The following is a 25,377-nucleotide window of genomic DNA, read 5'->3' as shown; positions in this document are numbered from 1 at the left end:
CCAGAATTGCCCCAGCTCTGCCTGTTCCATCCCCCGACCCCCATCCTCCAATTACAGTCCTCATTAATGACTGCAGGGTGACAGTGGGTCCAGTTCTCTCGGCCTCTGGCTTTATCTTCCCACACAGCACCTTTAACTCTCTGGTGTTTCTACTAAAGACCTTCCAGATGACCCCTGCTCCCCGCTGCTCCATAATGGAAAGTACTGCCTTTTCTTTATGCTGTTTTAGAAAGTAGCTCCCCACTTGGTTTGTGCCAAGCAAAGACTTGGGCAGTGTTTCTGTGGTGTGGCCTCTTAATTTCTACCATCAAACAATGACTCACTGCAGAAAACCACTTAATAACCTATTTCCACAGATGCTTTAGAGACTTTTGGAAAGTGAATAAAAATGCACATTTATACCTATTTAAATGATTTCTATGGTTTCCAGAATTTGCAGGGCTACATCCTTTTAAAAAAGTTGGCCCTAAAGTATATTTAATTTCCCACAAATTCAATTCAGAGAACAAACAGAGACTTCATATATTAATTTTGATTGAACTTCTCAATTTTAACTCCTTAGAGTTAAGATCTTGGAAATGTATTTAAAAAGTAAAGGAATTCTACTTTTCTCATACCATTAGGCAAAAAGTCAAATTTTAACTCCTTAGAGTTAAGATCTTGGAAACATATTTAAAAAGTAAAGGAAATTCTACTTTTCTCATACCATTAGGCAAAAAGTTTAGTGAAGGAAATATGAATAACAATTTGAAGGGCATTTCCTTAATGACAAGTCCAATCAAAAGTTAGCTCTTAATTTATAAATATAGTTTTCTTTTAGTTATTGTTATTTTAATTGGCACAGCTCCCTCTTTCACAAGCATTGCCAATACAATGTTAATATTATCTTTTTTCATATCTGGGATAAATATAAGGAGTATGGGATTGTGTTTTATTATTTCCATATCTTCATAACAACCAGCACAATGGCTTGAACAAGGCAGATGCTCAGTGAATGTCTCTAATTAGAACTCTCAAATACCCAGGGGTAGATATTCTGACACCACAATGTTTGAAAAGAGAGGCTAATTATCAGAAATAAGTAAATGTGAACAGTAAGCATTAAGACACACAAACAACTATAGGGACAACACAGGGAGCTTGGTTAGGAGCAGCCATCACTGCAAAAAATGGAATCATTAATTATGATTAAGTTGTTTTCAGTGTACTGACAGAAGATATGGAGTTTCTAATATATTTTAGAAATATTCAACAATGCTTACTAAGCCTTTTGGATTCTTAGCCAAGCAAAAATAAAAACAATCCCAATAGCCCATTTTCTGAGGATAATCGTGTCCTAAGGTTTGATAACTGATTTGCTTCTATGTAGGGGGAAAAAAAAAAAGTATAGTCACCATGGGATTGACATTTTTCTTATAACTCCCTATTCCTCATGATACTGTTCCATAGCCTGGGAATACTGTGTGTGTGTGTGTGTGTATATATATTTTCATTAAAAATATGTCTAAAGTCCAAGAACAGTGAAGACAATCCTAAAGTGGGGGGTGGACAGGGAGAGGGAGAGTGTGAGAGCATGTGTATGTGTGTGTCCTGGGGGAGGCAGGGAGGCTTGCCGCACAGATTTCAAGACATGGTACAAAGCTACAGTAATTAGGACAGTGTGACTGTCCTAATTGGCACAGAGATAGACATGCTGTCCAGTGGCACAGACTGAGAGTCTAGGCACTGAGCATAAGTGAGGTGGCCTCTGCATAGGATTCTACAGCTGCTGCTGATCCAGGGTCTACAGATAGCCAAGAGCTTAGGCAGGCCCGAGGCAGGGGAACCTCTGGCTGCAATGGGTAACGCAAAGAACATTGGATTTGGAGTCAGCTGGCTCTTGGTTGAATTCTGACACTGACGTTGGGAGACTCATATAACCTTTCTTTGCCCTAACAGCCTCACCTGTAGAAGGGGTATAACAAATTTCAACTCTCAAAGCTGCTAGGAGGAGCAAACGATACAAAAGTTCAGAGTGCCTAGCACAGGATCTGGCCCACTGTCGGCACCCTGTTGGTGTTAGTTCCCTTTCTCTGGTCTTTTACAGTGTGCTCACCTAGTTAAGCTGTTTATATCCTATATTTTAGTAACTGCTCACAATATACTAAAAGTTTATTTCTCTTTTGATATTAAAAAGCTTACATGAAATATTTTCATTTTATTTAGTTTAAGGTATATTTAAATAGGTCTCAAAGAAAAAAAATATATGAATAGTTTTTAGGTGCTCCAAATGTTAAAACCTGCAAATACTCTTCTACAAATATTAATATTTAAGTGTGGGAACATGCATATTTCGTGGCTTGTCCACCTTGGGCCTGATTATAATGTCCTTACACCAGCAAATTCAGTGTGGTGAAGCCTGTCATATCTCAAAGGAGAGAACTGAAGATTTTTCCAGAGAAACACATTAAGGATTTTCAGGTTTAAAGGAAGTAAGGGAGATGGGCTTTAAAATGAAATTAAATATCTCTCTCGTATTTTTAAAGAGCTAAATGGCTGCATGTGGAATAAGACAATAATATTTTATTTAACTAAATGAAAATACATTAGTTGAGTTATTACACTTGTAAATCTATGCTATTAACTATAAACTGATGGGGATTTAAAACAAAAATAAGAGATTCAAAAACCCCAAATACCACTGAAGGGCCAAAATCACTGAAAATCAATTCATTGTCTTTGTAACACTTGTTCCTTGAAGGTACCATGCTTCCATAGATGAGAAACCAACTCTCCCAAAATGAAGATAATACTGAGTCTCATCAGATTATTGGATAATATATAGCAACCTCTGAGGACAATGCTTGACATGTAGTAAGCATCTGAGAAATAGCAATGCAATACTACATTACATGCAGTGCTATACTGCACCTGCGTTGTACTTTCCCCGGCCCCCTTGCAGGAGTCATATGTAACACTCCAGGACAAATGCTTGGTGCCAGGGAACCTTGGGCCCTCCAAATATAGGACTTGCAGCAATCAACTGAAGGAGCCCTGGCGATGCTGGCCTGGTGTCCAGAGCATGTCTATGGGCACTCAAAGCCCAGCAGTACATAGGAACTAACGCTGTCACAAAAGCACAGAGTCTTCAGCCTGCTGTACAGCTGTGCTTCCACGGGGGTGGCTTTCCATGGAACTGGGCAGCTCCGCACATCAGGGCAGCAGGCCATGCCTTGTATCCCTTTGTCTTCATTCATTTTGACAGGGGCACCATTATGGGCTTTTCCTCTTGCCTCAACCCAATTTAAAAGGCAGAGCTCCATTATTTTCTTTATTGAAGTAACCAATCATAATATTGTAATAAGTATAGAAGCAGTATTATTTTTATAAAGACTATTTTTGTTCTTGATTTGACAGACAATATATTTTAAAGTAATTTTGACATGTTGATTCCAAATGGGAGGATTTAAAGTAATACCCAGATAACTGAAATGAAGAATCTATAACCCTTAATTCAAAATACCATGCTGCACAGTTACAATCCTGTAAATACCAGAGAGATTTTTGGGGAGGGTGGCTGAGAGCAGCACATGCTGGGCTGCTGGAGGCTCCCCCGCACCTCTTTACTACCATGGTCCCCTCCCAGGAACTGGGACGGGAGACAGAATCTCACCACGTTATCATCCACACAGCTCCTCCTCATGCCTGAACAGATCTGACGTTCACAGTAACAGCCTGAGTTAGAGGACTGCTATTTCCACTTTGACAATGAGAGGGCTGAGGCTCGGCGAGGGGAATTAATTCCTCCAATACACATCACATGACTACGGGAGGCAGACTTGTCCTCATGTTCCCCCTCACCCACTCCCTCCCCAGGCTCAAGAGGGCATCTGCTAGCCTGCAGGCCTCCTCTGTTGAGGGAATAATGCTGGGCAGGCAACTTTGTCCTTTAGCCAAAGACAACAGGCAAGGGTGCTGCTACTGAGCCACTTCTTGGCAGTAGGCTTTTTTCACCAACAGGCCTACAAACTCTCAGAGACCTGACTATGCCAGCCATCCCGCACAATATAAAGCACCTAACAGTGTTCTCAATAAACTAGGGGTCCTATACCTAGACTCCATGAAACTGAATTCATTTTATATGAATTTTAAGTGGATACGTGTATGGGAATTTTTCTGGTGTAAGGGGTCATGGCCTTCAGGTACTTAAAGGGATCTGTGAACCTAAAAAAAAATTAAGAATCAGTAAAATAAATGATAGCTTTTACAGATCTCCATCTTGATCTATTTTTATTTGTTTGGAGTTCAGCCCTTTATTCATACAAAAATTTAAAAAAATGTGCTATCGGTCATAGCATCATTATTTAATTTCTGTATTAGGGAAATGAGTTGAAAGTCATTAAAAAATATGGAGGCTCTAGGCTACAAGACTTTAAAATACCTCATGATACTTTTTGTGATACCATAAGAGTTCATGTATATCTCAGTACTATATTCTAAAAATGATACAAGATAAAAATATATCTATACAGCGATACCATCAAATTAAATGTGGAGCTCTATAGATTTGATGCTCAATGTAACAAATCTGAGCACCAAGAATTTTAGTAATTTGTCACAAATTTTGACTGCCAACAGGTATAATTTCTTACATTTTGCTGACTCTTCTCATCTTCAATGCTTATAGTTCGCATTTTTTGTAAGAGTTATTGCTATGTGAATAGATACATCAATGACTCATTTTACCTTACTTATTATGTATGTGATAAACTGGCTATGCTGTATCTTATGTAAAATAAAAACTCAGTCACATGCATATAGACATAATTTTCATCCATTTCAAGAATGTTTTAAAATTAATCCTATTTGAAAAGACGTTTTAAGCTTCCGGAGAGAAACTTGTGCTTGGAATGTTTACTAAATGCAGAAAAGCCAAAATGATATATGCATGCATTCTAATGCAGAGCAAAATTTTAGGAAAGGACTGGGTACTTTACATTAATAGATTGTTTAATAATTAAAATCAGCTGCTTATCCCACATCATCAAAACAGAACAAAAGAAAGCTAACCAGCTAGAACCAAGGCAAAGTTAAAGTCAATGCTTCAAGCAAAACATCAGAAAAGGCCATGGTCCTTGTCATATGTTGACTGTAAAACTAAGCTTGAGGTAGAGAAGGACATTCTTGTATTATGGGTGATTTTTTCACCTAAGTTATAAATATCCATTCCATGCTGAAGTTTACTCTTATCATCACTGCAGATATAAATAACCCTGTTACTCTGAAACTGCCTCTTTCATGCATGCAAGAAACATCTACTGAGTGCCTAACTATGTGCCAGTCCTGGAAACACAAAAATGAATAACAGAAGCCCACACATTAGTGGATCCTGTCTGATTAGTGCTATAATTGAGGTACACACAGCGCACCATAACAGCCGTAACTCTGCTGTGGTGGATGTATAGCTATGACTATCTCTTGTTTTCTTTTGCTTTGTCTTTATGAATTCAGAGCCCAATGCCAGTTATCCCTGGACTATAATTATTTTAACCATTGCTCTGCACACATAAATAGATTTCATTCCCTAGCTCATGTCCAGAACAGGTGAATGAAGTACTCAAAACATCATGTTTAAGTTAATGGTTACTGAATAGGCAGAAGCCAAAAAAAAAAAAAAAAAAAAAAAAAAAAAAAAATCCAGTACAAATTGTCCCTGACTCAACTGTGCCTTTTCATGTACCACAACTCGCTTTAATCATTTCTTGGTAAATGAGGAAATACATGGACATGTAAAGAATGCTAATCCCCATCTACTGAGCATGCCCTGCAGTACTGTGTTTTCACCAAGAAATACTTGTTTATAGCTGTTTACAATAAGAAAAAATATTCTGCAGCATATAAGATTATACATATTAGTATTTATATGTCTATGGGTCTAAATATATAACATTAAACAAACAATAGATTCAAAACAGCCCATCTGCCAATAAAATCTAAATTACTGAATAGATTCACCTATATTTTGGCAATGCCTGACATGCATAGATATTGAGCAAATAGTGCTGCTTTCTCAATGTGAAACAGCAGTCACTATGCTCTGAGAAGCAGAACATTTTTCTAAGAAAAGGTGGAAAAGCATGGTACATGGAATAAAAGCTTTTTAAAATACCATGACAAACATGCAATGAATATACTGTTGGGAAATGAATTATTGTTAAATGTCAAATGATATACTGTGAAATTTCTTAACACCTCATATTTTAACCATTTTTATATTGCTATGGAATGGAACAATGCCACTGGTGTTAAAGATAACCAAATCTATTGGGGGAAAATTCTCTGCTATTTGAGCTAAAACCCTGAAACCAATCATATCTTTCTGGTAAGATGAAACAATTACACATATGAAATTATTTACTCTGAAATGGGAAGTACTGTATAAAATGAGATTGAAAAGTGAAAATGTCTTTGTTCTTATTTAAGAGGATGATGGAAACTTTGGTGACATCATCCACTGATGTTAATCAATACTGGTAGATGTCACATTTAAGATAAAGTGTTTGCAAAATGTGTTTTAAAAACTTCAGTCTTTTATCTGACGCTTCATATTAACAAAGTTCAGCAAAATGTCCAAATTTTCTTTGATTTTCTTACACATTCTATTTGCAAGTATTCTTTACTATATAAGAAACACCAACCAGCAATTTAACAAAAACTCCGAATCACATTATTTTCTATTTGTCTTGTGCATTTGGAGCCTTGAAAGCTGAATAAAGAAATCTTCACAAATTATGCTAATCTTCAACTTTGCGAGTTCAATATAAATGAATGTACCTATTAAAAGTGCTGGTAAAGAATGGGCCCTCGCTTTCCTAATGGAATAAACAGCATTATATCTTGATTTCACAAAACAGTTGTTAAGTGTCAGGGACCATTATGGAAACCCACAGAGTATTTGAATCCCTCAGAGCCAGTGACCCGATTCTTTTTTGGAAGAATTAAGAATCAATAAGGGATATGAAAAATGATAAAACTAAATTCTATACCTGGCTATATTCCAATTACATTCTCTCTTGTGTGGGTTTGTCATGTGATTTACATAGCCTTTCTACTCATATTATGTCCATGGACCAGCAACATCAGTATCATCAGGGAGCCTAAACCCCTACCCAGGACCTACCGAATCAGAATCTACATTTTCACAGATTCCCAGGTGATTCCTATGACATTAAAGGGTGACAAGCATGACTTAGAGCTTCTGAATCACAGACCTGAAGGGCCTATGCATCATCTCCCTTAGCCTTCCATTACTTCTATAAAATATGTAGATAGGACATAGGCTTCAGTAGTTAAGTCAATACTACCTTCCCCTTCTACAGTAAAATCACTGGCACTTTAGTTTTTAATTACAATGACACTTGCAAGCATCACTGCCAATGTTAAATACAAATAAACTAAAACTCTTTACCAGACAAGCGTATGCTAGAGAACTGAAAATTTAAGATGAATACTACCATATAAAAAATGAAATATAAAAGTAGGGCTTATATACCCTGAAGAATTAGGTAACAGGTACACGTTAGGCAGCTTCTGCTACTGATTCAAAAAAAACTTGTAGCTCACTGAATCATTCACGGCAACCGGCAGAGGCAAGGAGCAGCCTGGCTCAGCTGCACGCGTGCTGTGCACACTGGCTCTTACCTGTTTGTACTCGGATTCTCTTCCAACCAATACCTGCAGAACGTAGTTAACAGGGTCGCCTTTCATTGGTGGTACCGTCTCCCAAAAAATTTCACATGAATTTCCTTCTAACTGTGTTACTCTAGGCGCTGAAATACAAATTCACACATCCAAGCTTAAAATTCAAAGTATCATATTAACGGTCAATATTTTAGCCCCAATAGTGAGAACCCAGAGAGAGCGGAGACTGAGCCTTTGTCTGTCCTGAGAGGGAAGTTTATTTTCCTAGCCTCTCATCAAGCCCGCAGGGTGCCCTTTAGGCCGGGAGAAGTTACTCCAAGACGAGAAAGCCATTGACGAACAATCCTTTACTCATTATCCCATTAGTAACAACTTGGTCTGGATTGTATTTTTATTCTTTCCATAGCTATTGAGGGCACCTTCTACGGTTTAGGCTCTGTTCTAGGTATTCCCGGAGATGCCAAAATAGACAAGACAAGCCTTGTTTTCAAGGAACTTAAGATCTAGTTGAAGGAAGGGTATGAAACGTACAAAAGTAAACATAAGACAGATTAAAACAGAAGGTACAAACAAAATGTTGGGGAGTTCTATGGGAGGCAAAGGGCACATCTGGGTAAAGATCTAGGGAAGGTTTGAGGAGCAGGTGATGTCTGAGAAAAGTCCCAGAGAATGGGCAGCATTGAAAGCCTTTAAAAATTATATTATGTTTATATTTTTAGACTATTTTTTAACTTCTAGAGTCATCATTCTCATTTAAAGCTAAATTAGTCTGTAGTAAAGCACTTAAAATATTACATATTTTTAAAAGATTTTCTCATAGCTTATATCTCTGTAGCTTGATTCAACATCTGATTATTTTTCTACTTTGAAACTACAGTGTGTAACTCGTCTCTCTGAACCCCTTGAAACTTTAATCTCTAATTACAGACAATTAATCCTTTAGAGGTAGTTGTATCTACTTGCAATTCTGTATGATACTATTTCAGGAAAATAAGGGTTTTCTTAAAAAAAAAAAACAAGCGGGAGAGTCTATCTTGGAAGTACTTGATAAAAACACCATGCAATTTAAGAGAAAACTAAATAAGGAATCCTGTCAGACTAAATAGTCCTCCAGCTAAGACAACAATTTCCTGAATCTAAGACGAAAACAACCTGATCGTATGTTAACGTGAGGAAACTGCACTTGTGATTAAAAAAATCTAGTGTATGTATGTACACCATGGAGTACTACTCAGCCATAAAAAGGAATGAAATAATGTCTTTTGCAACAACTTGGATGGAACTGGAGACTATTATCCTAAGCGAAGTATCTCAGGAATGAAAAAACAAACACCACATGTACTCTCTAATAATCGGGAGCTAACTGATGGGCACACATGGGCACAAAGAGATGTAAAGGTTATTGGAAATCAAGAAAGGGGGAGGGAGTGAGGAGCAAAAACTTACCTATTGGGTACAACGAACACTGTTTGGGTGACGGGCACACTAACAGCCCCGATTTAAGGATTACAAAAGGCATCCATGTAACATAAATATTTGTACTCCCTTAATATTTTGAAATAAAAAAATACATTTAAATAAAAGGAAAAAGAAACTGCCCTTTTGAAGCAAAAGTACCATGAAATGCCAGTACTACCAATGTGCTGTTCCACTTTCCATAAAATGAATTCCCACCAAGAATTCCTTTGAGAGCAAACTTAGTGCTCCTCAATACCAGGAAGAAAGACCCTTGAAGTTTGCTAACTGGTAAATGAGGCAACCCTTCCTTGGCACCAACATGCCAATCAGCCACAGCAGGCTCAGGAATCTTTTCTGTTATAGCTGAAAGGCGATGCTACACCAAAGGGCCAGAACACTTACTGCCAAAGTGACCCAGCAAGGTGTGTATAAATGTACACACACTTATACTAGTTTCCTAGTCACATAGAGAAGGTATGCCAAAGAGCCTGCAAGGCAGGCAAGCAGGGGGGAGGTACTGACCATAAACTAACCCTGGAAGGAGCTATAGGAAACCTTCAGAGGATCCAAGCCAAACCCTGATCCAGGTCCTGGCGGGTTCCTGTAACTGACTCTCTGCCCTGGTGGTAGCTGACACATCTGCATGTGGAAGCAGCGAGTCAAACAGCCTTGCTCCTGGGCCAAACACATATGGCACCTTTTCTACAGGTTGCACTCACCCCTCATCTGTCAGCCTCAGGGTCGTTTTGAGCAACTGCTAGGTAAAGCCACTTGTGTTGTCTGCCCCCTAAAGACAAGCAGCAGGGACCTCCACAGGAACCACGATCTGGGCAAGATGGGGTATGGACTCCTGAGAGGGCTGGGTGGGGCGGCTGAACATTCTGTAGCTCCTGTTGCTGTCTGTCCTGCTTTGCAGGTCTGCTGCAGCCAGGCCTAACTCTGTGGCTAGAAATAGTGGCCGAGGGCTCAGCAGGCCTGGTAGAATGGAGGTCCGGGCAAAGTGGCCTTTGTTTACTCTCCTTGAGAGATATGAGAGAAGGTTTAGATATCAGGGGTCTCAGGTATTGCAGAAGTCATGAGACCCCTGATATCCAAACCTTCTCTCGTATCTCTCAAGGAGAGTGAACAAGGGGGAAAGGCTGCTGAAGTTGCCTAAGTCAGCACCAAAGTGACCCAAAGATGAACGCCAACCTCTGCTTCTCAGAATGACTTTGGGCAAGGCGGAGTCTCAAACCTTCCTTGGTAAACTGTCTTAAGGGTGGTAACACCAGGAATTTGACCCTTATTTCTAACTATGATTTGTAATAAACATTTATGAGCACTTGAGAAAAGTCATTATCGTAGGCCCTTTCAAGGCCTCTCATTTTCCCTAGACAACCCACTGCCCAACTTTCTTTTCTAGAATGTCCCTTTGATTCTATCTTGCTGATATTAGAAACACTAAAAGAGCATATTTAAGGTCAGAATTGAGCCTACTCTAAGTCCCAGCGCTTCCTTACTCTTCCAGGAGGACATGACAGGATGGACGTCTACAAACCTTTGATGGCAGGGGGCACACTTTTGGTGGTGCTGAAGGTGTAGGTTTCAGAGAAGGGCCCTTCCCCAGCCTCACTTGCTGCCTGGATTCTGAAGGAGTAGCATGTGAATTCCGTCAGTCTCTGGACCTTGTAGGTGTGGCTGGGTCCTCTGTAGATTGAAATAAACCTAGAGGAAGGGGCAGAATCCATTAGCCATCTGAACTTCTATTAATGACAAGAAACTGTGATGCAAGCTAGTGGAGCAGATTAGGCCAACTTGGAAAATGCTTTTCATACAGTCTGAATTAATAATCAAACAATTGCTATGCTATGGTTAAGTTTAATGTCTCATGTATGTTTATATAAAAGAAACACATTTAAGCACATACAAAGATTGGAATGACATTCCTTTAATTATGGCCTAGATTCTAGAAACATCAGTTGTTCATGTTTTTATTTGCTAATAAAAAATAGAATTTCCACATTTTTCATAATGGTAATTAATACCTATATAACCTGATAGTGTTAACTTACCTTCTACTATGTACCAGGCAATGAAGTTAATGTTAACAGTACACCTAAGAAATAAGATGTTTTCTTTACCCAAATTTTCCCCAAGTAAGGTTTAGCCAGAAAATATCCTTTTAATTTTAACCTTTATCTATCTTTCCAAGAGCTTTTAAAAGCCCCTTTCGTAGACTGGCAAGGCAACATTTGAGATTATGGAGCTTTGAGAAAATACGTAAAAAGAAAAACAATACTGTTTTCAGAATCATCCATCAGGCTTATCAAAATAACAGACAAACAGCACAGGTAGGGTGGATAGTTTAGACTGGCAGCTTTTGGCTCCTTCTCCCATCTGATCCAGGACTATTTTACACTTCTCTGATAATTAATATTTCCATGAAACATAACCATAGAAGGTACAAAGATAAACAATAAATTAGGTGCTTTCCTCCAGGATCTTGAAAACTTAACATTTTCACAATGAAACTGGATTACTCAGAACTACAATATACTGTCATCTTTTAAAAAAATAGTTAACTATAAAATTCTGGAAAAAATGTAACTTCCCACTAAATCATCCAGGATCTTTAGTAGATTCAGGGTCTGAATCCTGCTGGTCCAGGGACACTTTGAGAACCACCACACGAGTTAACCCAACTACAATGCCTTGTTTGTTCCTATACAGATGGGCCAATTGATTCTCTGTTTCCAGTTCTTTGTCATAGCAGCTGAGGACAATCTGTTATCAGCAGATACTACTGGAAGTTGGTCAGTAACGGAACCACAAATCAAAATGTCCAACTCTTGAGCCAATTTGGCCTAGAGGGTAAGCAGAATTTATGCATTCATTTAGTAAACACTTCTTGAACATCTGCTGCATGCTAGGCTCTGTGGATTTGAAGATGAATGAGACCTAATCCCTGTGGGTTAGCTGGTCCTGTGTGTGGGCAGGGTTTTCTGAAGGAGCTTTTCCATGTGCTGGAGAACGGTCCCTCTGGATGGATGGACAGACATAGCTATAAAACAACTTTTTTTTTTTTTTTTAAACAAAACCTGTCAAAGTCAAATGCTCACTTTAAAATATCCATTTGTTTATCAGCCTTTGCAACCGAGTTCCTGGGCCCTGGTCATTTGACCTATTTAACATTCTCTCTGTTTTCTTGTATAAGGAAGTGCCTTTTACTGAAGGCTAAACATTTTTAATTTCAGGGAAAGCCAGAGTCCAGGTTGAAACTTACAAATACCATGGCAACGTATTTAGCACTCTGGACATATTACTGCCTTAATGAAGATATGCTTGCTAATGCTAGAGGCAAACAGCTATTTATTAACTCAGCCTCACCTGGGCTACAGTCTCCAACAGGAGTAACTGCCCTTAATTATATCACAAATTGAAGTCATGGTGTAAGAAGTAGAAGTGTTACATCTTCATTACAAACTTGCCATAAAGCTCCGTTTTTAAAGGAGCCTGGAGAGAGGACTACTGGGAACAGTACTGACTTCCTGCCAAGTCACACTCTGAGAGTCCTTCCTTCAGAAAGTAAGTTCAACATACATTTGTGCCCTGACTCAGTTATATATGCAGGCATTAGCACTCACAAAGAAATCTACTGAAGCAGATTCAGTTCTCTAATTTTGTAGTGCAATCTAAATCGAGCAAATAGCACACATATCAATTTTCAAATACATCAAAATCTTCTGTTTCTGGACTGGCTATTTTGTTCCTTTAACTTGTTTTGCTCTTGTACCACAGCATTTTATTAATCAGAATTGGATTCCAACTTATAAAAAGCATCATAGAAACAGCAGATAGTAATGAGAAATTTAAAATTGTATTCCTGTCCAGATACAGTGTTACTTAGAAATACAAAAAAGGGCTGCTTTTGCATTAGAAAATAACGAGAGTGACCGCGAAGGTTCTGAAGGAGACATTGCCACAGAGGGCTTCAGGTTTAAAGTCCAATCACCGTGCTTTCAGCACAGCTGGAGTTAGGCAGTTGCCTAGCATCAGCAGTGGTAACGCCACACCCAACAGCCACCTGCAGAAACTGAGGTACCCTACGGCGGACACACAGGCCGCAGGTCGGAAAGGCTGAGCGGTGAAGCGGGATGACACAGCCAAGGCCTTTCTGAGGGTTCCCCGGTCATCTCACTCTGAGGCATGACCAGGAGCCATGGGGAACATGAAACACAGAGGCTGTCAGTCTGAACATTATTTAAAAGTTGGTACTTTTGTCACTTAAAAGTTTTCACCTACCCTTTCTTCTTCTTGAGGAAACGAGAGGTAAAAGAACAGAAAGAGAACGGCTAGGAGACTAGGGGGTGAAAGAGATGAGAAAGAAGTGGGACTTTTTATAACACGGACATCATTTATCACAGTTGTTTCTAATTTCATGTTACTCTTTTCAACAAAAGAATTCAATAAATATAATACATAAACAAATAGATTCTAGTTAAACTTTACTAATGTCAGCTCATTAATCAAAAAAGAAAATCCTTTATAAAATCTCACCTCTCAATTTTGTAGGTTTCTGAAAATATGATCCTCAGGTAACACCCAAGTTGGCACTTTAAGTCTGTTTGAAAGGTTTTAATTCGGAAAACTTTAAGGGGCAACACTGGCATTATATTTCTTGTACATTCCCCAAAGATCTAGGTACTTGGCAGGCTCTCAGTAAATGTAATTTCTTACACTAGAATTGGCTCCATAGACTGTGAAACACCAGCAAGTTCTTTGGCCTCTTCATGCCTCAGTTTTCTCATCTGTACAACAGGCATAATGATGGAACCTACCTCACACAGATGGTGTGAGGTTTAAATGGGTTAATAAAAGTGCCTAGACTAGTCCTGATGTGTAATAAGCACTCAATATGTGTCAGTTATAATCATCTTACAATGCTGAAAACAGGATTTTTATAAAAGGACTCCATTCTACCTTCTCAGAGATCATCTAGATCACTGTAGGGTAACACAGGTTATGATCTTTCCTCTGGGTGGAAATGTGGCTGCCTGGTGAGGGAGACCGTCCCGCAGACCAGCCACCATGTCGGCCCCAGACACGAGCTGTGGGGCTTTGTCCACATTTCTCCTCCCTCACGCCGGGTCCTGTATGTGAAGTCTGGACAGGGGACTTCTTCAGGGCACTGTGGTGGGGATTAAATTTGATAGCTCATTTAAAAGCCCTAATCCTGGCACAGAGCAGGCCTCAGATAATTGTCTGTGGATCCTAAATTTCTTTCTAGTAGGCTTTAGCATAAAAACTACAAGCTGACAGTAATTTCTGTTTCCCTTTGCTCCTCAAATATCAGGCAATAAAAACCAACCAAAACATAATAAAAAGTATATAAGCCAACACAAAAAGAATATGATTCCTGTTTCAACCCAGTTCTCTAATTATTTTCCATCATTCCACGAGGCAGAAGAAGAGAGAATCTTCTTTCTTCAGAGCCAGTGATTTATGGCCATTTGCATGGTTGCCTCTCCAGGAGGCTCTGTAGGTTAACACCCCTGTGGGCTAGAGCCACTCTGGGAAAGATTAAAAATATTCATCAAATATTTGTTTTACAAAGACCAACTTCATTTTTTTCTTCTATTTTTTTTAAAGACCAACTTCATTTTAAAATTCACTAATAAGTAAGCCAGAGGCTATTTGTGATAGAATTAAACATACCAAACACCCCAAGACATGATTGAAGACTACACATTTTAAATGCAATCAAGGATTCAGAACGAGGCTTTGCCAGGAAGAGAACAGCATCCACCCTTCCCGATCTCCTCCCTTTTTCTTATAATTTAGAGCAACCAGGGTCGGTGCTTGGACTCCACGCGTGTTTTATGCACCACAGGCCCTGGGACATCGAGTCACAGCCTGAAGGGGACATTGAGGCTGAAAGAAGGGGTCCTGTTGTCTTGAGCCCCACAGATCACCTTTCAGGGATCTGAGTTGTACCCTGAGGACCTCTATGGCTCTCAGCTCCTGCCATGCGGGCCTCTCTCCATGTTATTGGGGCTATTAATGGCTTATGAACCAGCAGGAATAGATCAATCTAAATTTGTGATGTTCTGCTGCATCTGTTAGAGTCTATGCCAGACATTTAGCTTTCCCCAACATAAATTACTGATCTAATTTGGTGGCCAAAGAGTAAAAATGAAATGTTCACTCTTTACTTTGATTACATGAGTGTCCTTGCATTGACAAGAGCAACAATGAAATAATATGTCTAGCAGGTTTCTGAAACATACTATGTGCTCAATAAAGTCACTCATCATTTTAGTATCAGTTTAGGCTGAGGCATATGTAGCCATAGTTGCCCCCCTGTGATATCACCGCTCCTGAAAGGCCACCCAGGAGCCCCAGGCCACACTGGCAATACCTCTGAGGGGTCTTCTTGTTTACCCCCAATCCCTGCTACCTGTGGCTTTATACCTTCAGAGACACCAGCCCTTGACCCAGGCTCCTGTGAGGACCAAGGAAAAGGTCAAGTGTGGTAATACCCATGGGGCTCCACCGTGGTAATGACCCACTGGCTCAAGATCCGCCGTGCAGGGGCTCAGGGTACAATGTGGTGGGTAATGATGTCAGCTCTGCAGTCAGCAGACCTGGGTTTGCATTCAGGCTCAACAGCCTGGTAATTGTGGGCTCTATAACTGGGTAAGCTGCTTCCTCCTTTGTAAAATGGGTATGATAATAATTCACCTTATAGGATTGTTGTGAGAATTAAACAGGATGATTCAGGGGAAACCTATTAGACAACATCTAGCACTTAATTAAGTGCTCCATAAATGCCATTGTTTTTAATACTATGAAAATATCATTAATGACACTAAGGTTATTAATAACAAAGTAGCAAGGCTCATGGATGATTTACCTTGTTTTTCAATGTTGGAGAAGCCTGAGGAGTCCCTGAGAATGGCATCCCTCTCACTGACATTCCCCAAGGCTTTCTTGAGTTGGAGAGAAAAACTGTGCATGTGACCAACATCCAGCCTGTCCTGGTGAGCCCAGGCTAAGGAATGCTGCTGAAAACATGAAGATCGGAGCAATAGGCCCAGCCTCAGTGCTGTCCGTTGTGTTGGAAATTTGGGCATTTTTATTTAGAGAGAAGAAAAATGGGGAGAAGTGTTCTCTTGCACTAAAAATATTTACTTGGAAAGGGGAAATAAACAGGTCAGAAGGTTGGGTGGGTCTTTAGTATTTTATAGTCTAAATGAATTCTGGATGGCTCTGCCCATAACTTGCCTCAGCTTTGACTGTACTACCCTCTTGAAACAAAACCCTTAGAAGGTCACAAGCACACAGGGGTTTTAAGGTTGGTGACTCATTAATGACTTAGAAAAAATGTTTTGTACAGTAGGCTCTCTGTAGCCATGTGTTCTACAACTGTGGATTCAACCAACCATGGACTGAAAATACTTGAATACACTTGAAGAGAAAAAAGGATGGCTACATCTCTACTGAACACATATCATGTATAGACTTTTTTCTTGTCATTATTCCCTAAATATAGTGTAACAACCATTTACATAGCATTTACAACGTATTAGGTATTATAAGTAACCTAGAGATGATTCAAAGTATATGGGAGGAGGTACATAGGTTATATGCAAATACTACATCATTTTACATAGGGACTTGAGTATGCTTCAAATTCGGTATCCATAAGGGGTCCTGGAACCAACCCCATGAGGATACAGGGGAAGCTACTCTGTGTGATACTATAATGGGGAATATACATTGTCCTTATAAATTTGTCCAAACCCACACAATGAACAACACCAAGAGTGAACCCTAATGTAAACTATGGACTTTGGATGATAATGATGTGTCAACAGGTTCATCAATTGTAACAAATGTACCATCTGGTGGGAATGTTGGTAATGGGGGAAGCTGTACATACGTGGGGGCAGGTGGTATTTGGGATATCTCTGTATCCTCAGCTCAATTTTGCTGTGAACCCAAAACTGCTCTAAAAAATAAAAAAAAAATTTTTAAATTGACAAAACAGTTCTATGTTTCTAGGAACATAAAATGATTTTGCTTGTTCTGCTTGCCTGTCAGAGTTCTCCAAGGGTGAGGAGGGGGAAAGGTTTCAGGAGTACAAAGACATATAAAGACCTTGAGCCAAATGCAGTCTGTTACCTTCACTATGAACTTCAATAAGTCAGATAACTCTGTACGGCTCAACTGCCAGACAATAACAACTGTCTTGTTCACCTGACAGGAATTTTCATGAGATTCAACTGAAAGAACCAAGTAAATTCTGTGATTCTTTATTGAATATATACTAGGAAGGCAAAACAACAGATTCTAAACATTTTCAAGAAATTCTAGAGGAAGGCTATTTTAATTTCAGTATTTGAGGCTTTAACATTGTGAAAGCTGACTTTTTAAACTCATGTGCAACTGGAGGAAGAAGTTTCACCATTACATCTTTAAATGTTCCTTTATTTTAAATCATTTTAGAGGGAAATGATATACAAAGAATTTAGTTTTAAAATGTTGTCTTAAAACAGTTTTCCTTTGACAGAAACATCTAGGAATGCTCTGAATGGCTTATAACTTAAATTCACGGTATAAAATAAGAGATATTAATAATGCCAAGGTTTTTATGTTTACTACCTTCCTGCTATCTTATAATCTCCAGGTCAACTACAGGCTAACAGTAGCCCATTAATATTAACTCCTCAAAATGATCTAACCTGTTGACCTAACATGGCCTGCAGTCTACTGAAGACTGCAAATGGTACCTTTCAAAACATGTTTCACAATACCACAGATCAACAGCTGTTAGTAAGCTCAACACAGCTATATTCATTAGCAGAAACATGTCATTGTCTTTTTTTTCTTTTTCTTAATTTCCCTGGGCTCCATAGTGTGTGTGTGTGTGTGTGTGTGTGTGTGTGTGTGTAAGAGAGAGAGAGAGAGAGAGAGAGAGAGGGAGAGAGAGAAAATTTCCTACATTACTCACATGGCATTTGGGAATGAAAGATGTTCAAAATAGGAATGGATAATATATGTCCTCACTCTACCAAGAACACAGAGTCCTCCTGCCACATCTATGTAGAAGCAGAGGGCATCATGGGTGCTCACCTGAGGCAGGGAGGATGTACTTCCTAAACAGACTTTGATGTTGGCAAGAGTCCCTGTTTATAGACAGAGCGTGAAGGTGCCAAGAGCTATTTCTAACAGACTAATGAGTGAAGGGGTTAATTTCCTACCCCCCCATCCCTGGCTGTATATGGACCTTTTGGCTTGTGAGTGATCAGACTGCAATTCTTTTTCATTAATGGGTTGAATTTCTTATGATCCTTTTCTAAGAAATAAAATTTCACTATAGCTACTGATGGTAGAAACTCTTTACAAACAATAAAGGAATAAAAGAAAAAAATTCAATTTGTTGTTTAAACTGTACTTTAGACATTAATATATTAGAGATTTATTTACATTCTAAAAAAGGATGGTTAGAATGTCTAAAGACCACCTGAGAATCTTGAAATTTCCCATTCTTCTACTTTGATTTCAAACGTATGCAGTGAATTTCATCTTCAAGGACATTATTCCTAGAGTTTTCAAATTTTTGCTTGCCTACTGTTTTAATGGCCTTGCCTCAACCTGGGGAAAATGCTATCCAATTCCATTCTGTTATTTTTTAATAGATGAGAAGCAAAACTAATTTGAATTGCAATTACCATCTCAAATAGTATGTTTGCCACCTCTCACCACTGTCTGTGCCTAGACATTTTAGCCTGAAATTGACTAAGCTAATAATACTCTTTATTTTGTAGGATGAATTTTATGCTAAGAAAGAAAAATGTTTCCAAAATCATTTTTCACCATCAATTAGGGACTAGAGACAGGCATCATTATTTGAATTTTGTAGTGGGAGAAACCAAGGCAAAAAGAAGTGAAGGGATATGCCTCTAGTAATCTATAAATTTAGTAACAGATCAGGGATTACAACAGGAGATTTGACACTTCTGTCAAGAACCACAACAGCCTTCTGGGGGTTGAAGGTAACGTAAAAATGCCATTTATCAAACAAAGATGACCGCGTGGTTCAGAGACTAGTCCAGAGAAGGAAGGGACACAAATACTAAGGGTCTCTTATGGGCCTGGCCCTGAGCTAGCTGCCTCCCGTGTATTTCATTTGGTTCAGCAACACGCTCCGAGAAACGTTAAACAGGAGTTTGTTCTGTAACAGGCATACACTGAGAAAGTGCACTTTCCCCAGGGCCCATATAGCCTCGCCTCGTGTGTATTCTTTCAGGGTTTCTTTATGCAGATTATTTTCTGTTTTTCTCTAAGAGCTAACGTGCAGTCACACTGAAAACACGACAAAGCCCCTCCAATTTTGCTGGCTGAAGGGAAAAGTGTCTTGGGTGCAAGGGCTGAGTTAATGGAGACCAAGTGGTAATTATCCACTCTATTAGATCCCTCTTCCCCCAGCCCAATTTTGCTGGAGCCTTGCTTTAAAAAACACTGGCTGTCTGACTAAACCTGAACAACAGATTAAACAGATAAATGCATTCCTGGAATTTATGTTCTTCCCGCCACAGCCCTGTGTACAATTATTGGGGGTCAGGACCACGATCAGCATCAACTCTGACTCTGTCAGGGCAGCATAACATTTAATTTCTGTAACACAGATAAACACATCTTCAAAATCATTGGTACAGCGCTATAATCTTAAAAAGCACGAGCTGATCCTGTTATTCCACGAGCTGATCCTGTTATTCCAGTGCCTATATTAGGTTAACGCAGCATTATGAAAATGTTTACTTTGGGTATATAGTTTTCTTGTATACATGGAAACCAAAGACATTCAGGTCTTCTGTGCTGGATCTGTTAAGAATAATAGACTTAATCACTCTAAGACCAAACTAATTTAATTTTTGTTTTTCTGTTGAAATTAAATGAAATCTCTTATACTATCTGTTCATTATCTAATGTTAATTTATTTCCTGAGCAAGGTAAGTTCTTATAGATAGGCTACATTCCTCATAAAGCCTAGCACATAGTAGCAATTCAAGAAAAAACTGTGGATTGAATGCCATAATCTAATCACTGGTATAAACTTAGTCCTATAAATATGGAGCACTGCTTTAAGGTTGCCACACAATTATGGACCAGTAACCTTGAGGGTCAAAAGCTTGAATACATGGGAAACAAATGTCCTATTTTCAAGGGGAAAAAAACTTTCAACACAGCAAGTCCAGGTGATCTGGGTGAATTTTAGCTTGATTTACCTTGAAGCAAGGCTTTGAGCAAGATGCCCTTTGGCATTCCTTCTACTTACATGAAATGGGCCCATCTTAAAATAAATAAATAAATAAATAATAAAAAGCACCAGGTCTAGAAATACCAAAATAGAAAGAGGTAGTTACTTGAAGAAAGACCCCGGGCACTATTCTGTGCTTTGGAGATTTTATCCACGCTTTCCATCCAAGCCTTTCTCCTTATCACTAGTCTCCACTCTAAGGCTCTCAGGCATGAGGTTATAAGATCGGGACCCTTTTCAGACTCACCCAATCTGTTACCTTCTCTAAGAAGCCTTCCTCTGTTCGTTTAATTTTAGGCCTATCTTAGATACTATTCTTCTATTCTCCCTCCACACTCTGTGCCGGTGTCAGTCTTCCAGACTTCCACATCATCATTTGCTTTTAATGCATCTGTCTCTTCTACCACCCCCACCAGACTGCTCCTTAAGGGCAGGGATATATCTTAGTCATCTTTCCCTATCCAATACTTAAGCACATTTCTTTGATTTTCATGTATAAAACTCCAATAATCATACGCTGAAATCATTTCAACTTTTCAAAAACAATATATTTTTTCACCTAAATGGTGGAAGGCTTTGGTAGAAATCCCATTGTCTTTCTAAAAACTATTTCACTTTTTCTTCAAGAACTAAATAATGCAGATAAAACTCTCAATGCTTGGCCCTATGTAGGTACACAATAAATAGAAGTTTCCTTTAGAAAGTTTAAAAATATATTTTTTGCCAAACATTGTATCTGTAAATATCCTGGTCATTTCAAATTTTTAAATTGAGAGGTACATAAATATAAACATCATTAAATTAGCATATCATAGATGAAAAATTTTAGGAGTTCTGGACATTAAGTTGTCACTCTTAAGGGAAGTTAGTATCTTATTTTCTTAGTTGTGAATAGCAGAAGCTAAAAAGATGAAGAAAAAGAGATAACATTTCCTAACAATGGATATCTTTTTGTAAAGGACTTAGTTCACAAATAATCTATAAGGATTTGTTACTTTAAGGTGAAAAAAGGCGGGAAATCATCGTCTAACCCCTTTATTTTATAGATGAGAAAAATGTGAGAGCAATAGTTTAATGGCCAAAATCAATAACTCTTCAATCTATTACCAAGCATGGAGTTATTAAATTTCATTGTGCTTCCATTGCAAAATACATTTTAAGAGTTAGGAATACTATCACTGCTGACTAGGACAGCCATACAGCTCAGACAACTTTCCTTCAAAACGTCCACGATGACTATTAGTAAAGTGCTCATGGCAAAAGAAATATTTTGAGGACTCATACGTAAGAAAGTAAATTAAAACCACAGTTAAATCTATCTCTAGTTCTTACCTTGGCCAAGACCAGCAGAATATATGCTTTTTTTTCCATAGTAAGAACTTATTGGTGGTTAATGAAATTAACACATATGTTAAAGAATATGTGCACTTTTCCCAAGAGCCACAACTAGAAACTCCTCTAATAACAGGTTCAATGGAAAAGACAGCTGCCACTTGGGAAGACGATAGTGTGCCTTTTAAGCAGAGAGGCCAGGTCCTAAAGAACCTTGAAGAGACTAGAACTGACAAACACTACACTAATAACAAGTATTATGATGTATCTAACTCAAATTATTTCTCTTTGATTCTTTTGTATCAAGATCCAAAGTTTAAGCCGTGGATACAAAGGGCTACTCACTACAAGAGTTCAGTTTCAAGACACTAAGGAAGGTCATCTTCAAACTAAAATTAGGCTGTTTTCATTCTGTTAAATCCTGGGAAAATTACTGCACAAATAGAATGAGAATTCATTATGTTCTATATTCCCATCACTTTAATAACTTTCTGAGAGCACTGACAAATCTAATTTTAAAGAGATAAATTTGGACTCTAGCTCATAAAATTAAGAAAAATACTGTTCCTAATGGTAAGTTTTCTTAAATTGCCGTTTAAATCTAGGCAAGTCATTTATTTTATTAACCAGGCAAACCTTTGGCTTTTTTTTTTTTTTTTTTTTTGGAAGAAAGAGCATGTATTGATTACCAGATTCTGCACTATTTTCTATCTGGCATATTTAAAGATTTTGTAACAGCACACTCATTTGGAAAAGTGCTTGTGGGACTTTTGTTCTGTGCCCAGAAGCTGCTCTGTATAACATAAAACTCTGGATCAGACCACACATCTGTACAGTTGTCTGTATGAGGCACCACTGCATGGCTGCCCCACATGGGGCAGGACCGCAGCAAGATGGGGGTGTTTGGCTTGGGGCAGGGCAGTCACTTCCCACATTTCTGGAGACAGCACTAGAGGCAGTACACCGAGAGTCAGGAAGCATGGGCTCTAATCTCAATTCAGCTACCAGCTTCAACAACTTTTCTGTGCTTCACTTTTTTCTACAACAGTACAACTAGAAGGTATTCTCTAAGTAAGGTTCTCTCTACCACCAATGGAAGGAAGCCACAAGCCTGGGGAAAAACAAAAAGACTAATTTAAAAATTTCCCCCAATGCTAGCTGTATCTATATACGGTGATTTCTGTAAGTTCCTAACTCCCGTTCTTGCACCAGCCCCCTCTGGTTGAGGAGTCCCCTGCCAGTAAAATAATGAGCCTGTGAAAACATATCCAAAGGCACAAAGCACAGTAAGATGAATGATCTTGTATGAGTATCAATTTAATCTCTAATGCATCTATCAAAAGAAGCCTTACTTTCTCTGTGCTTTCTAACACTAGGACTAGTCTCCAATAGCACAATCAATTACTTTTTGTTCTTCTGTTGTCATTCTATCGGGTTTGCTAGGTCCTTCAAAGTCAAGTTCAAATGCCACCACTTTCAAGAAGTCTTTCCTGATCTTTGCAACGAGATGGTCTCTGCCTCTTCCAAACTCCCAGCGCACTTTTCTCCTGTGGTACTAATGCTCTATGACCATTTGTGAGTTGATATTATGCTTCTGGAACCAGGCCTTGTGTTTGTCTTGATCTTGGTCTCTGCTGAAGGCACACAGGGCTCCACTGCACTGATATCAATCAAGGTGCCGGACTACAGAGTGGGGAGTGGAGGACAGACTGGAGGTTTCTGGGTAACTAGCACCGGTTCCCCAGGTAAAGGAACAGAATACTGTGATGCACAAAAGGAAATGATAGAAATGCTTCCACGCTAACACTGGCTTTGCGCTTCAGTAAGTAAGCAGGGAAGTAGCAGCGTGTTGGCTGTCTTGGTTTTATGGTGATCTCCCAGCCCCTATGCTGATTCTCCAATTAGGACTTTTGGTAACAGAACATTCTGTCACCATTAACTTTTGCTTGACATCTGATTATTTCTAAATACAGTTTGGCTGCCTGTCTTCTGATCGGCCATTTTCAGAGGAAATGAAATTAGGTTAAACAAATACTATGTGAAAGGCAGGATTTAATTTCTATAGCCAAGAGTGTTTCCTGGAGTCTTATAAAGAATCTCCTATTTGCTCTGGTTAATTTGATATTGCACTGCCCATAGTTACAGAGTACAATCCCCATCTGTACATCACCCACAGCTATTTCAGACTGGTAAACATGTTTGTCCTGATGGTCACTGAATATTTAAAGAGGTAACATCTCTTCCTGAGTCTTATTTCCCTCTGCACGCGTGACTAATATAAAGCTATCAAATAGTGTGGACTTGAATTGAACAATTTTCTTTTTAGATAATTTCTCTCAATTATCTGGCTTTGTGAAAGAAAAAAAAGTACATATTATCACATGTAGGGAAACCAGGATCTTTAGAATGTTTAGAAATTCCAAACAGAGAACAGAGAGTAAAACTCGGGGTATAAAATGTAGGACTCAAATACATGGGAAATCTTTGAACAAGAAGGAAGAACATTTTATAGCAAGTAATTAAGAATGAGAAAGAAAGAATGAACAAGGAAGATTTCAGCCCACAAGCCAAAGCATGGCATGCGTCCTTACACCCCTCACCTCTTGTTTCTGTCCTCCAGCTGTAGTGTGTACACCATGTCGTCAGCAGCATGTGTCTTGGAGTTACTGTCTCCCCATTTTAGCTTCAGGCTCTGAGGACCAGCTGCAGCACATTCTAGCCTAGGAGGCAAGGGTGGTAATGGCCGAGTTTTTGCTTTAATGAACTGACTAAACGGTCCAGCTCCAATTTCATTTATAGCCTGAATTCTGATCCTAGAGAAAGGAAAAAAAAAATACAGACAATGCAGGTTTAAGAAGCAGCAATGTTTCATTTGAAATAAAACACTGAATGGAGTATTTGCTACTTGCCCCTAAAGCAATATTGTAGAATAAAGAAAACCAAGTTAAAGTAACTCAAGACAAATAGAGCGCTGGGTAGGCTCAGAGGACAGATTACATTCTCCATTCCAAAAAACAGCAAAAAAAGCACAGTAGTAAGATATTTTAGGTTATTTTTGGAGACAGAGTCTCACTCTGTCACCTGGGCTAGAGTGCAGTGCATCATAGCTAGAGTGCATCACAGCTCACTGTAACCTCAAACCCCTGGGCTCAAGCAATCCTCCTGCCTCAGCCTCTCAAGTAGCTGGGACTTACAGGCCCACGCCACCACACCCAGCTAATTTTTTCTATTTTTGGTAGAGACAGGGTCTCGCTCTTGGCTCGGGCTGGTCTCTAACTGCTGAGCTCAAGTGATCCTCCCAGCCTAACCTCCCAGAGTGCTAGGATTATAGGTGTGAGCCACTGTGCTCAGACTGTTTTAGCTCTTCAATTAAAAAAAAAAAAAATTTGTTGCCTGAGGGAAGACATCCTAAAGACATGCTTTTATATTTTGCTCTAGCTTCCCTTAAACTACCTTGAAGTCAGTTTTGGAAGTAGATGAACTATAAAACCTATAAAGAGTAAATTAAATACGAGAATAAGTGAGTCTCCTTTAGAGTCAAAAACAAAGCATGGCAACTCTTCAACAGAACATTTCACCTTTCACTTTTGCCAGCCTTACCCGAC

At 39.0% G+C, this 25,377-nt stretch overlaps 1 protein-coding gene across 6 annotated transcripts in view; it reads right to left on the bottom strand.

Annotated features, from left to right (window-relative positions):
- FNDC3B (fibronectin type III domain containing 3B) overlaps window positions 1-25,377 on the bottom strand; it is a 322,862-nt gene that overhangs the window by 8,895 nt on the left and 288,590 nt on the right. For all 6 annotated transcript variants that reach the window (XM_045539669.1, XM_045539672.1, XM_045539671.1 and 3 more), the window contains 3 exons: window positions 24,373-24,585; window positions 10,676-10,842; window positions 7,681-7,808 (listed from right to left, as the gene is read on the bottom strand). In XM_045539669.1, coding sequence (XP_045395625.1) covers window positions 7,681-7,808; window positions 10,676-10,842; window positions 24,373-24,585 — 508 coding nt within the window. The remainder of the gene's footprint in view (window positions 1-7,680; window positions 7,809-10,675; window positions 10,843-24,372; window positions 24,586-25,377) is intronic.

The sequence above is a fragment of the Lemur catta genome, chromosome 1 (genome assembly GCF_020740605.2).
Source record: "Lemur catta isolate mLemCat1 chromosome 1, mLemCat1.pri, whole genome shotgun sequence".
Taxonomy (NCBI): Eukaryota; Metazoa; Chordata; class Mammalia; order Primates; family Lemuridae; genus Lemur; species Lemur catta.
The sequence above is the reverse complement of the archived record's forward strand: the minus strand, read 5'-3'. Positions and strand labels throughout refer to the sequence as shown.